The sequence below is a fragment of the Diabrotica virgifera genome, chromosome 1 (genome assembly GCF_917563875.1).
Source record: "Diabrotica virgifera virgifera chromosome 1, PGI_DIABVI_V3a".
NCBI lineage: Eukaryota > Metazoa > Arthropoda > Insecta > Coleoptera > Chrysomelidae > Diabrotica > Diabrotica virgifera.
In genome coordinates, this window is record NC_065443.1 from 26,969,798 (window position 1) to 26,985,569 (window position 15,772).

At 33.8% G+C, this 15,772-nt stretch overlaps 1 protein-coding gene across 1 annotated transcript; it reads right to left on the reverse strand.

The window, feature by feature from the left end:
* Nucleotides 1–5,431: 5,431 nt before the first annotated feature.
* On the reverse strand, nt 5,432–15,081 carry LOC114328857 (uncharacterized). The gene is made up of 2 exons (XM_028277821.2): nt 14,779–15,081; nt 5,432–6,709 (listed from the first exon to the last, which is right to left on the reverse strand). Exons 1-2 carry the CDS (start codon nt 14,993–14,995, stop codon nt 6,432–6,434), a joined length of 495 nt encoding a protein of 164 aa, XP_028133622.2. The 5' UTR covers nt 14,996–15,081; the 3' UTR covers nt 5,432–6,431.
* Nucleotides 15,082–15,772: the final 691 nt, after the last annotated feature.

The following is a 15,772-nucleotide window of genomic DNA, read 5'->3' on the forward strand; positions in this document are numbered from 1 at the left end:
AAAGTTGGTCCCTTTTTTTGGTAAAAAAAAAATCGGGAAAATCATCCCCTAATTAGCATCTTTGGCACTAATGCCAAAGTCGGAAGAGAGAATATATTTTCGCCCACCATCGGAAAAGAGAGCCTACACGTAGACTCTAATGATAACGGTTTCAGAATCATAAACTTTGCGATGCCAAAGAATATGGTAATAGCTGGGACACGATTTCCCCATAAAGGTATACATAAGGGAACTTGGAAATCTTCTGATAATGAAACGATTAACCAAATAGATCATATAATCATTGATGCAAGACACTGCTCTAACTTATTAGATGGTAGGTCTTTTAGAGGAGCAAACATAGATAGTGATCACTATTTGGTTAAAGCACGATTTAAAGAAAGAATATCCAATTTAAAAAAGGAGATCGGGAAAAGGAAAGAAAAAATCGACATTAATAACCTAAAAGATCCCGACATAGCAAATGTATACCGACTGCAAATAGAAGATCAAATAAAGACAGAAAACTTAGAAGAAGAAGAAGACATTAACCAACTATGGGAAAATATATGAGATATTGCGTTACAGAAATCGGTTGAAATATTAGGCTAAACCAGGTCAGAAAAACGAAATCATTGGTTTGATCATGAGTGTGAAATGGCCACAAATAGAAAGAATGCAGCATATCAAAAAACCATCGACGCAGGTTATACACGAAGAAAAAAGAAGAATATAGACGTCTTAGAAGAGAGGAAAAACGTATCCATCGACGTAAGAAGAGGGAATACGAACAAAACACTCTCAATATGAGATACAAAGTTTATTTGATAAAAATGAAACAAGAAAATACTACAAATCCTTAAATAATAGCCGTCGAGAATTTAAACCACGATTAAAAATTTGTAGAGACACTAACGGTGAAATTCTACATGACAAAACTTAGTTCTTAACAGATTGGCACAACATTTTAGCGAACACCTAAATGTAAACGATATTGAAGGAGGTTACAACATAGGAAATCAACAAAATCTACATCATCAACTACACAGTGAAGACCCAACAAGAGAAGAAGTGTCAAATGCCATCCTAAAACTCAGAGACAATAAAGCCCCAGGAATCGACGAAATCTGTTCGGAAATGTTTAAAAAAGGTGGTGATCAACTTTTTGCAGCAATCCATAAACTGATAGTTCTTATATGGCAGAATGAATTGGTACCAGAAGAGTGGCTAAAGAGAGTAATATGTCCGTTGCATAAAAAAGGTGATCAACTGGATTGTAAGAACTATAGAGGCATAACTTTGTTAGCATCTGCATATAAAATCTTCGGCAATATTGTTTGAAAGACTTAAACATTTTACAAAGGATATTGTAGGTCAATACCAATGCGAATTTACTGCTGGAAAGTCAACTATACATCAAATTCAAGCACATAGGCAGATTCTAAAAAAGGCACTAGAATATAACATACACTCACCGGCAGAGAAAACGGGCACCCCAAAAAATGGGTCATTTTTAATGTCTTGTATTTCCTAAACCTGATGTCCGATTTAAGTAATTTTTTTAATATGTTATAGCCTTATTCTTTTTCAATATCGCTGTAATAATATTGTTGCTAGACAGGTACATTGTCATTGTATACAGGGTGTACGAATCAAACTGTGTTTTTTTCTCAAACTTTGGAACATCCTGTGGAATGTTCTAGCTTTTATAAAATACTGAAATTATAACCAAACTAGAGCCTCAGGTTTTCTTAACATTCTGTTTTTTTATTCATTCGCTTATGTTGGATAATAAAAAAGTTAAGCATTTTAACAACTACCCCTGTTTTTCGTTAATACAGGGTGTTTTTAAATAAGTACGGCAAACTTTAAGGGGTAATTCTGCATGATAAAATAATGACAGTTTGCTTTATAAACGTATGCCCGCAAATGCTTCGTTTCCGAGATAGGGGGTGTTGAAATTGTTCTTACAAACTGACGATTTATTTATTTCTCTAAAACGGTTTGTGATATGCAAATGAAATTTGGTAGATTTTAAGAGGTAGTTATTGCGCATTTTTTTGGCATACAATTAAGAATTTTATATTCACCATTTGCGTGCATACGGGTATAAATATTTTAGATATATCTCGTATGCACGCCAATGGTGAATATAAAATTCTCAATTGTATGCCAAAAAATGCGCAATAACTACCTCTTAAAATCTTATCTTAAAATCTATCAAATTTCATTTGCATATCACAAACCGTTTTAGAGCAATAAATAAATCGTCAGTTTGTAAGAACAATTTCAACACCCCCTATCTCAGAAACAAAGTATTTGCGGGCATAAGTTTATAAAGCAAACTGTCATTATTTTATCATGCAGAATTACCCCTTAAAGCTTGCCGTACTTATTGAAAAACACCCTGTATTGACGAAAAACAGGGGTAGTTGTTAAAGTGCCTAACTTTTTTATTATCCAACATAAGCGAATGAATAAAAAAACAGAATGTTAAGAAAATCTGTGGCTATAGTTGGGTTTTAATTTTAGTATTTTATAAAAGCTAGAACATTCCACAGGGTGTTCCCAAGGTTGAGAAAAAACACAGTTTGATTCGTACACCCTGTATACAATGACAATGTACCTGTCTAGCAACAATATTATTACAGCGATATTGATAAAGAATAAGGCTATAACATATTAAAAAAATTACTTAAATGGGACATCAGATTTAGGAAATACAAGACATTAAAAATGACCCATTTTTTTGGGTGCCCGTTTTCTCTGCTGGTGAGTGTAGATATCCACCATCTCTTCGTCGACTTCAAAGCAGCCTATGACAGTCTTAAAAGAAGCGCATTATATAATGCAATGATAGACTTTGGGATCCCACCTAAGTTAGTTAAGTTGTCCCAACTAACCATGCAAAACGTAAGCTCGTGCGTTAGAATTCAAGGAGAAAACTCTACGTTCTTTGACGTTAATAATGGTCTAAGACAGGGAGACGCGCTGAAGTGTCTCCTCTTTAATATTGCCTTGGAAAAGGCAGTCAGAAAATTAAATATTAGAATGAATGGAACTATTTTTAATAGATCGACGCAAATTCTCGCATTCGCTGACGATATAGTTATAGTGGGCAGAAGTTTGAGAGACATGGTGCAGTGTTTTACAAGGCTCGCGGACGCGGCAAGTGAATTAGGACTTGTGGTTAACGAGGAAAAAAACAAATATATGTTGGTTTCTCCGAACTCCCGAAATATCCAACAGAAAATTCAAATTAACGATCACACCTTTGAGCAAGTCAAGGAATTCACATATCTTGGATCGCTAGTAAACTCAATAAACACGACAAGCGATGAAATGAAATAAGACGCATAGCAATAGCAAACAGAACTGTTCACGGTCTCCATAAACATTTAAAAAATAAAAATATAAAACGTGCAGTAAAGCTCAATATAATATACAAGAACTTAATAAGACCAGTTTTGATATATGGAGCTGATGGTAGGGGAGCCCAAGCGGGGATTTTTGCAGTTACTCGAGCGCGTCAGATTATCATATGTGGAGAAACCTGGTACCCTGCAGATGTACCTCTACCATATATTGGCTCTTAACACAGGGGAGTTCGTTAAGGGGGGCCCGAAAAAAAAATCTATACTTAAAAAACTCGAAATTGTCAGATTAAGATAAGGTAAGTTAAGAACATGCAAAAGAGTGTACATTTCAAAAATCTGACGATTTGAGCCGGGCGTAAGGAAATGGGTGAGTCCCAAAGTTTCACAAGAAAAAAGCGAATATTTCACGAAATGAATGACAGATCGAAAAACTAAAATGTATGTGCTCAATATTTTTTAAAAATCTATCGAATGATACCAAACACGACTTCACAAGGAGAGGAGTGGGGGGTGAATTTAATATTTTAAATACGAATCCTGCGATATTTCGCGAAATGAACATCAGATCGAAAAACTGTAAAATACACTTATTTAATATTTTCAAAAAATCTATCGAATGGCACCAAACACAACCCCCCACGGAGGTGGGGTGGGGGGTTACTTTAAAATCTTAAATAGGAGCCCCATTTTTTATTGCAGATTTGGATTCCTTATGAAAAAATAAGTAACTTTTATTCGAAACATTTTTTCGAATTGTGCATAAATGGCGTTTTAATTGGAAAAAACAATTGTTGGAAATGGAAAATGAAATTAAAAAATGGCAAGCGCCCACTAAAATGGAAAATGTTACTTAACTTTTTTTGGTTTTAGGACCAACTCTTCACAACCCAATAGGTCTCCAAAGCGCTCGAGTGACTGCACATTTAGCATACTTTGCTCCCCTACCATGAAACGTGGACCCTATCTCAAAGTGATGAAAGACTTCTTGGTATTTTTGAGAGAAAAATTCTTAGAAAAATTTTTGGGGCAGTAAATGAAAATGGGCTATGGCGTCGAAGATACAACTTTGAACTGTATCAGTTATACACCGATCCAGATATTGTGGAATTTTTATAGTTTTAGTTGACATACTCCTCTGATACGTGTATAGGTGGGAAACAGTCAATATAATGTAAATTTTTAGGTTAGTATCGCTAAATTTCCTAACTCGACTAGTTTCATTTCTTTTTATCTCAGAACTTAATACGTTTTCCAACTTTTGTGCTATTTGGCTGGTTATTAGCGCGCTCATCACTGTATATGCAATAGTATACAGTATACATATTATAATAGTATACGTATAGTACAAAATGGCGTCGCTGAAATCATTCTGGTGAATTATTTTCATTTGATGCACTCTGCGACCAGCAGTATTATTGACTGAAACAAACAACTTTCTCCGAATCTTAAAGAGTTTAGCTTACTAAATACGTAAAGCATGTTAAAAAGCAACGAGAAACATTAAACATTTAAAAACCTAAAATATTTTTTAGGTCGGACACAAATTCCAATCTTCACCGGTACGCCATCCCTCTATAATTCTAATAGAAGCTTATAATTTTACTCCTTAGGGTAAAGGTCACTTTCAACATTAACATGATAATTAAATAGTAGATATTTATAATCTCTGTTTCTAAGTTTGTACAATGATAAGGATGAAAACCATAAAGGATGTGGTGTTAACACAGGATATTTCAGTGAATGTGATTACTATTGTTATGGCTTAAAATAACAACATAGGGAAAAATGTAATTGGTGAAACCGATCTTATGAAATCAAATAAAAATACCGGCAATAATATTTCGTGCTCTCAAACTTTAAAAATGTGTATTGTCATCTTTAATGATGATGTAAAAAGTTTGTTGTGATCCTAATGTTATAAATCAAGATCCAATAAATTTAAAAATTTTATTTTTTAAACAACTTTGTAAACGATTTGGAAGTGCAAGGTCAAATATAATTTATTCATACAATTTTATTACTGTTTTATATTTTTTTTTAATTTGAACTGATTTAGGGAGCCGAAAAAAAAACAATTATATTATCTTAGAATTGTTTATTCTAAATAAAATATAAAAATAAGGTCTTTATTATAAAAATATAAACTACACTCGAGTCCACGATTCTTTACCCGTGCGTCATTAATATCTGTTGAGATAAAACACATACTTTTTATCTACCATCATTCTCTTCCACGCATGAAACTAATGACAAACCTGCTACCGCCTGTTATTAAGTAACAACATGTTATTTTTGTGAACGCTCTAGGCTCAGTATAGGTACATTGAAAAGAAATAGGTACAAAAAAGACGATTGTGGATGTTTTCACATTTTATAAGTACAATTTGTGACGTTTCTGGATTGTTTACTTTTGTGGCTGTCAGTCTGTTGAATTTTTTACTGTTATTTTGTCGAATTTCTGCATTTTGAAGTTTTTTTTATAGTACACAAACAGTTGTTTTCACAACTAATTTTATATTGGAGTTTGAAATTTTATGGTAAGTATACCTATTTTATTTTGCGATTTACAACGCAATAGATAATTTTTACAACGTACAAAGATAACCTCATTGGCACAGTTAAGGAATGGTTGTTTGTGTGTTTAAGTTTCCGCCAAAGTGAATAAAATAACAAAAGGAAAATATGTTATTGAATTTTTTTATAAATTGTTTATTTATTTATTAGTCAATGATATTAAAATAATTTATTAAGCTACTTCAAATGTAGCTGTAATTATGCACCAAAATTTTAAACTTACAGTTGACATTTTATTTATTTGATAACGTCAAATTTTGTACTATATCCCGTGATCGGAGTAGTGATCCCGTGATCGTATCACTTTCTGTCAGTTGCTGTTGCATTTAGTAAATTTCCGACTTATTTTGTATGCTTTAAATGATGACGCACGGGTAAAGAATCCTGGACTCAACTGTATATATTATTATATAGTTTATATTTTTATAATAAAGATCTAAACATACTAAATGAACGCATAAGAGAACTTCTAGTTCTTGTATCGACTAATGGATTACTAGTCTACTTATCGGAAATACAAACATCTAAGCAGCAATCCTCCCCCAAGACCGTAATCATTTCATTAAGAATAAGCAGCTCAGTTGTTTTATCTAGAGCGTCCATAATGCGGGATTCATCAGAAAGATTAAGATTCGTATGACTCTTTATTACATTTGCTACGTTGCTTGCCAGTTTTATTTTCTGCGCAGTGGTCATTTCTTGAACTAAATCTTTTATTGGTCTGCTACGTGGTAATACTCTGGACGCAGTTGCTCTCATAGATTTAACTATTTTAAAACCTGTAAAAAACACAAAGGATAATATAGTTAACACCTGTATTAAAAGTAAGTGTACAGCAAAAATATGTCTTATACAGCTGACAGTACGTATCAAAACGGTCTGATAGGTTCCGGGCCTCATTCAATGATTACAACACTCTTCCCATGTTTTTACCTTTATCTGTTAGTCTCTCTCTCTTGTCGTTTCCCTATTACTGAGGATCGTGATTTATTCCAATATTCCTAACATTCCATTGTTCTCCATTGGACTCTATCTTCAGCTGCCCTAAGAGCTTCGCAGAATGAGTTTCCAGCTGAATTATTTATTTGGTCGGACCATCTAGTTGGTGATCGTCGTCTTGATTTTCTCCCCGGAACGTTTCCAGAAACAATTACTCTCTCCAAACTGTCGTCAGCTCTGCGAACCAAGTGACCAAAGAATTGCAGTATTCGTTGCCGACATATTGTGGACAGCCTTTTTTTAATCTTGAGTTGGTTTAGAATGAAAACGTTTGTCCTATGAGCTGTCCAAGGTATGCGCAGCATTCTTCTCCAGCACCACATCTCAAAGGCATCAATTTTTTGGTGCTCGCATACGGGAAGAGTCCAAGTCTCTGCTCCGTATAGAAATATTGAGAATACAAGGGCATTCACCAGTCTTATCTTGATATCTTGAGAGATAGATATGTCTTTCCAAACTTTAGTTAGGCGACTCATCGCATTTTTTGCCATACCAATACGTCTCCGAACTTCTGCTTCACAGTTACCATCGTTAGTTATACTAGACCCGAGATAGACAAAGGTGTTTACTATCTGGTATTCCTGTAACATGTTAGTCAGTTGAATAGTGTCGAATCTGTCGACCACCATTATTTTTGTCTTAGCTTTATTGATTTTCAGACCAACTTTATTGATTTCTTGCTCATTTGCTGCTATAAGTGTAGTGTCATCAGCAAATCTTAAATTGGAGATTTTCCTACCAGCTACTGTTACTCCACCGGCTCATCCTTTTAAAACCATCCTCATGACATGTTCACCATAAATGTTAAATAAGTCAGGTGACAACACGCATCCTTGTCTAACACCTCTCTCGGTCTTGAATTGGTTTGAGAACTTCTGATCTAGTCGTACTGTCGCTATATTGGACTGGTACAGATTTTTAATAAGTGTCACCAGGTGCATTGGTGCGCCCATTTCTATTAAAATTGACCACAGATTTATCCAGTTTACACAATCAAATGCCTTTTGGTAGTCAACGAAGCATATAATCATAGGTTACCCTTTACAAACCCCGCTACCTGTTAGTAGACGCCATATAAAGTTGCACTCAAGGGCGGATCCAGGACCGATTTTCGGGAGGGGCCATTAACTTTTTTTGGGGAGGAGTACCAGAAGTACGGGGGGTAATTTTTAAAAATTAGGGTTACAATGGTGAGTTTTAAGTCACTTTTCACACACTTTGAGAAGTGCCTTAAAACTCACAATTCCTGCCATAGTACCGATTCCTACACATTTCTTCGGATCCAAGTGCAGTTCTTTCAACAAGTTTAATACTATTGTTTCCAATGCTTCTCCTGGCAGGCCTTGTTCTTTCCCTCTTTCTTGATTTTCACTAATTATTTTTAGGTTCTCATAAGCGTCAATGAATTTGACAAAGTCTTTACGAATGTTGTTATTGTGTATGTATCCCAAATTTAGAGAAAGCTGTTCCACGTGGGATACGTCAGTCGTTTCGTCAAATATTATTTGTTCAATTATTTCTTCAACACAACATGTTATTGCTTGATTGTGACTGCTGCTACTAATGCATGTTGCTCAGGAAGATGCTGTGGATAGGTGTTATTTAAGAGTCTTATCTCCTGATGCGATTTTAAACCTTAACACTGAGGTGCTAAGGCAAAACCCGATATGTCAAAAAACGTGATTTTGCAGCAGATGAGTTTAAAAGTTCGCGGTGTTGTTGTAATAGTGGACATATCGGAAACAATTTTATTATCTACTGGTTACATGGATGCGTTTAGCCATGTAGGGTTTTGTTATCACATTCTTCATCGCTCAATGTACATACATATTGGCATTAAAAACGAAAAATCGATAATTTTTGACATGTCGGGTTTTGCCTTAGTACCACAACAATTCCCCTTATTTCTAGGTCCAGCATCTTCGTCCAGAAGCATAAGGCCATCATCACGATGGTCTCCTAGAGGAATATTTTGTCGACCTAAGAACACTATAGACCCTACTATTGGTCGTAGTCTTTCTTTATTTTTTATTTCTGTTTAGACCTATGAGAGTCTATCTGGTTAATGACTGACTTTTGAGGGTTGCGATAACTTTTTAGAAAATCCAGCTCAACCTAAACGCACTCCTTGTGGTGTGATGTTTTTTCATGGGTTTATACGACTCCGTCTTTGCTCATGAGTTTGGTGAAAGATGTTAAAGGTTTCGTGACAAAGCTTTGGGCTGTCATCCCGTTATTATGACCATATTTTTCATAAGAAAAATAAAACGCAATATTTGTAAAACAATTCCTTTTGACTGTGCGAAAATACCAACCAACTCCTTTGTTCTAAGTGCTAGTGACCCAAGTAACGCTTCACTTCTTTTTTATTCTTTGTGTGTATAGAATATGGAAATTTATACGATTTTGATGGCTGTCAAGATCGTTCTAACAATTGGCACTCTGTAAAATTATCAACATTTTGATTTATAAAAAACCCAAAAGTCAGTCTTGAAGCTTCTCCGTTACTTCTTTTTTTCAATTCTAGTCCAGAAAACGTATTTATCCCCTGTTTTGTACATATATATGTGTTTGAAATTAAAAACATTTGAACTGCAAATATTTAAATTTATATTATTCTAAATTCTCGGAGGGGGCCATGGCCCCCATGGCCCCCTCCCTGGATCCGCCCTTGGTTGCACTCTAGGTAGCAAGTTATTTAGGCAGACATTTGAAACAGTAAAGGTTCTCTTAATTATCAGCCTTTGTGGGTCTTGGCATGTTTTGAGATCTTCAGCCATTCCGTTCTATTATAGACTTAACGCTTTTAGTTGGTGATTTTTAAGGTTTTTAGGTCTTGTTCTTGTCTGCTCCATATATGAAAGCGTTGATCTTTCTTTTGATCTTCTTCGCATTTTTGTCTGCCTTATGATTTTCTTGAGAGCTAATATTCCTGCATCCGCTCTTCGTGACCCGTCCAGACCAGTCTTCTAATTTTTATAAACGTAATGATGGTTCTTTATAAGAATTGTACAATTCAAAGTTATATACTCTTCACTATACGTTGTTCTTCTTATTTTATCATACATCTTAAGTGTTTGGTAAGTCCATTATGTTTTATTTGCGATACATCGCCGCTGCCTATGAAAAGTATAACTCCGAAAAATGCCGTTAAGAGTAGAACTTTCAATGAACGCCGCGAAAAATATTATTTTCGATTATACGATTGTGAAAATTATAATCCCTAATAAGTGTTAGCGAAAACATTTATTTTTTGAGGAGTATCGGCAAAAAAACATCATTTCTTTTTGTGTGTCCACGAAAATTATAATTAGTAAAAAGTTCTCAGAAATAATTGTTTTCATGGGCAGAAACAGAAACAGAAAGGGAAATAATTGTTTTCGTCGGCATCTATTATGAACTAAATCTTTTCATTATAAATATTTTGGGAGTTATAATCTTCGCGGACACGTATATAAAAAAAATTGTAATCGCCAATACTTATCAAAGAGTTATTATTTTCACTGGAAATGTACAGTCGAACCCGATTATTAGAATACCGGTTAAAGGAATATGCCGGTTTAAATAATAGAAATTTGAGGTCCCAAAAAGTTTTTACTAGGCTTAATGATCGGTTATTAGAATATCCCTGTTATAGGAATACTTTTTCTTGGCACCACGGCTATTCCAATAAGCGGGTTCGACTGTATTAGGAATCACATTAATCATAGGTACCAGCGATATATTCTCTTTTTAATCTCTTCACTAATATTATTCTCTGTAGGCGAATTCTATAATTTTCGTTATTATCGCGAAAGCTAAGCTAAACGATAGCGAAGTTGATTTATGTTCATATTCTATAAGGTTAGTTTTCGCTTTCGCTTCGTTATCATAGCGGCATACGATAATATACGAGTTTAAACGACGTATGAATAAATAATTACGGCAACATTGCAAATATAAGTGCAGGGAGTAAAAAAAGAAGAAATAAAGAAAGAAGAAGAGTAACTAGCAGTTACATGACGTATTTAATCACAAGTTTGATTGAATTATTTCCTTGAATAACTATATTTTTATTATATTTTAATAAAAATGTTGCCAGTGCAATTTGTTCTATATTATGGAAAACTCGCGAAGAAATCATCTACGGTTAACGCGAGAGGAAAGCGGGTTCCTTCGAGATAAAAGTGACCCATTTGGTTTAACAGATATAAGGTTTATTGATATTTTTCGCTTAAGCAAAGAACTAGTTCGATTCCTTTTTGATGAGCTACAGGAACTTACGGAAGATATGGTGTAAGAGCACCACGAATTCATTATCAACAAAAAACACAGAATTCTTGTGGAATCAACAACAACGAACACGAACAACCCGCTTAGCGCTTGTGTACCACGTGAAAATGATCGACCAATCATTATCGAAAGCGAAACGAAACGCAAGCCAAAAGTTATCGCTTTCGCTTTGTAATCGGCTTCGTGATCTGCTTCTCCGGTTCTTCCCGAATGAGCTTACAGAATAGCCAACCGTCGGATAACGAACGTAATTGTTTCGCGTTGATCTTATAGAATCCATAGAATCGGTCCACTGAAATGACTAATGAGTTAAGATATGAAAATTCTTTTACGTTCTTGCTGCTGTAGTTACCTACAGTTATGCTCCAGAGTTGCCTTAATATTTTTGACCTACTAATGTTCATATATTTTGTGTTTTCATTGATTTTTAGGTTGCTTTTTCTATTAAATATAATGTTTCTATCATATTATATTGAAAGAAATGTATTCAATACTCTTTCAATATTGGTTCATTGTTTGAATTTTGGTCCATTTCTGTCCATTTCATCCTGGGCCTTCGTCCGCACTTGAGCTGTTGGTAACACATTGATTTGTAGTAACTACTATTACCATATTAATTGTTTCAATAATATTACCTAAAGTTAAAATCAAATCAATTAAATCCTATTAACATTGTGGAAGTGTGATCGTTTTAGATCTTCTCTTGGTTTTTGACATTAAATTTTTTTCTTTTTTAATAAGTTTTTTTACACACTGTTACCACGTATTCTGTTTTGTGTATAAGTTTTTTAATTTTTAACTATACATAAACCGTCTACATACGCTCTGACAATGTTAGGGTTAGGGCTGACAAAGTTAGATATGACAAAGTTAGACTGTTGGAGCATGTGGCACGACAAAAATGTGTAATCCTGACAGTCTTTATCGTGTCAGGACGTGTGTGGCGTTGTTGGCCTGATTTATGACTAAGTAATTGTTAACCATCTATACAGATTGCTTTTGTAAAGCGGTGGAACAAATTACGTGTTAATTATGGTAAGGTCTATAAATTAGAGTAAGTACATAATTTACTACTTGGTGCTGCATATTTTGACATCTTGCATTTTTTACTCTGATTATGACGTTAGCAATTTGAAAATACGGCCTATTATACACATTAGGTTTAGAAAAAAATGTACCTAAGTAAAATGATAATTTTATGTAATATACTATTTACCATAAATTCTTAATAGGTTGTTTATTGTTTATTTCGTTCTTTCCGTATTCGTTAATGACCTATTTATACACAAAAACTGACGTATTTATCCATGATAATTTACTTTGGAGCTGCATATTCTACAACGTTGCACTTTTTGTACTCCCAATTATGACGTTAGAAATAAAAAAATACGGCTTATACACATTATGTTTAGACAAAATGTAAGTAAAATAATAATTTTACGTTTTGTCAGATACTTTTATCACGACGTGTGTAGAGCATAGATTTAATAACACATAGATTAGGCAAGGTCCGAAAAATAGCGTAACGCGGAGCAGTTCGGGTCGGTGGTCTATCTATCTCTCTCTACCGGCGCTTAGCTGTCTCTCTCTAGCATATGATGGCAGCTGCCTCTGTGTCTGTGTCGTTCCATTACTCCCACCTCTTGGTAGATACGCTCACACTCGTACGACAGACAAGGATAGCTAGACCACCATACTTGATATTGGCGTTACACCCCGATACATTGAGTGGCATATCCCTAGCCTGATCTATCGTTAATATGTCGACCCCGACAAAAATAGTCGGGGAATTTTGTCGTGTCAGGAGACTTAGCTTTGTCAGCCCTGAATTTGTCAGAGCGTGTGTAGACGGTTTTAGTATTTACAACTAAATGTTTTTATAACTCACTTTTTTCAATGGTTCATAGGATAAGATATTTTTTACTTACATCTTACTTAGCTACATGTCTTTTAAGGTAATACCACAGAATATATAACCATAGTAATACTAGTTGCTTTTTTACCTCTCTTTAGATGTTGTTCTTATAAAAACTCATTTGTAGATGAACTGATTATGTTTACTGAGCAGTAAAGAAAACATCTTCAATAAACAGATAAAGTAGCCGTAGTCTGTCCCATCTTCTCCACCTACTGACCGCAAAACCCAACACTACGAGTGATCCTCATAACATATTATACAGTGATGAGCGCGCTAATAACCGGCAAAATAACGCAAACGATGGAAAACATAATACATTGCGAAACAAAAAGAGATGAAACTAGTGGAGGTGGAAATTGTAGTTATAAACGTAAGAATTAATATTACATTACATAGTTTTCCACCTTTAGACGTATCAGAGAAGTATTACAACTATCCAGGCTCGCCGGCAAGGGGTCAGGAAGGATCCGCCGACCCCCCTGGATAATTACAGCTTAAGATATTATTGATAAATTTGGTCAAGATCGAAGGATATTATAGTTTTTAATCACAGATTAATCTTTTTTGTGTTATATAGGATTAGGTATTAAAATATAAATTTATCTTGTTCTTTCATTCATTTCTAGAATAGAAAAGCGACTTAAAGATTTTAACCCTCCCTAAATTTTTTATGACGGCGGCCCTGCAACTGTCACTGTGACAGTAGAATTTTATATAATACTCCTGTCACAGAGACGTCTAAAGATGGGAAACTATGTTAATTTTTACGTTTATAACGATAATTTCCACTTCCACTAGTTTCATCTCTTTTTGGTTCGCAGTGTGTTGTTTTCCATCTTTTGCGTTATTATGCAGATTATTAGTGCACTCATCACTGTATACAGTGTGTCTGCGTTACTTGGAACCATATGTAAAACTTTTTTATTATCAATTTTACGAAAAAAAAAGTTATTCTTCATAAAATACTCTCCACAGTCTAAAATTCAAAACTCAACCATCAGATATCAAATTTTATCAATGTTATACGAGGTATGTCAAAAAATATGAATTTCACTCCACAGTAAAGTACATTTATTTTTCACATTATTAAAAATTGTTATTATAAAAAATTGTTCGGAATTAAAAACTATGTTTCTCACTATGCAATTACATCCTTGACTTACATATTTTAATCTAGAGCATATTTTAAATTTCAGTTTGTAGACCATGCAGATCTTTTTTTAAAGAATAACTTTTTTTCGTAAAATTAATATATAGTAGGTAACGTAGTTATGATAAATAAAAATTATGTTGAGTATCCGTAATTTGAGAAAAATTTTTATTTTTTTTTTAATTAGAAGAATGTAATTGCGTATTACAACATAATTTTTATATCCAAATAATTTTTCTTAATAACAATTTTCGATATTGTGAAACATAAAGATACTTTACTCCTGAGCGAAATTCATATTTTTTGACATACCTCGTATACTGTTGATAAAATTTGATATCTGATAATTGCATCTTAGGTTTTAGACTATGCAGAGCAGTTTATGAAGATTAATTTTTTTTGGTAAAATTGATAATAAAAAAGTTTCCCATATGGTTCCAAGTTACTCAGACACACTGCATATACACTGGGATATCTATAATATTAATTGAAATACGATAATTACCTACTTGTTAATAATCCACCTGCTCCGACTATAATTGCAACTTTACCGAGAGGTAAACCAGCTTTTCTTCCAAAATATCCTCCAGAAAGTAGACATACAATGTAAACAACATTTCTTATCGGAAATTTTCCGACACTCTGTTCTTTTTTACATGCTGTAAGGTTGTGTTTTTCGGCTACTTTCTCACATATTTTTAACAAAACTTTCATTACAGTCCTCATTTTTTATATAAAAAATATATTAAACCAAATGATTATGCTTTATAAGCCATTCTTTAAGTGTAATAGTAATAACATACCATAGTCATCAAATTGATAAGACAACTTGAGATAACAGTTATAGGCGGATATGTATAGTATTGGTAGAGTGGGATTAGGATATTACACGAATCTCCATTATAATAATAATGTCATAGATTTTATTTATGACATAATGTGTATTGACAGTTTAGAATGACACAATAAAGTAATAGAAAATATCACGTTTAATTTTATTTAGATTTTATTTTGCGTAGACACGTATTTTCGGTACTAACTACAGGGTGTAACAAAAATGCAGGTCATAAATTAAATCACATATTCAATTCTAAGACCAAAAATAGTTCGATTGAACTTAACTTACCTTTGTACAAATGTGCACATAAAAAAGTTACAGTTCTTTGAAGCTACAAAATGAAATCCGATTTTTTTCATATATCGAAAACTATTAGAGATTTTTTATTGAAAATGGACATGTGGCATTCTTATGGCAAGAACATCTTAAAAAAAGTAACAGTGAAATTTGAACACCCCATAAATATTTTATGGGGTTTTGTTCCCTTAAACCCCCAACCTTTTGTGTGTATTCCAATTAAATTATTATTGTTTTTTTTTTCTGATTCTGGCCTTGGTTTAGAACTAGAAACTTTAGCCACGTAATTGTATAACTTATCACTAACTCAGGTGTAATGTGTAGTGTGTGTATGTTGAGTAAGTGTCTTGTTACTTTGCAAAGTCGAC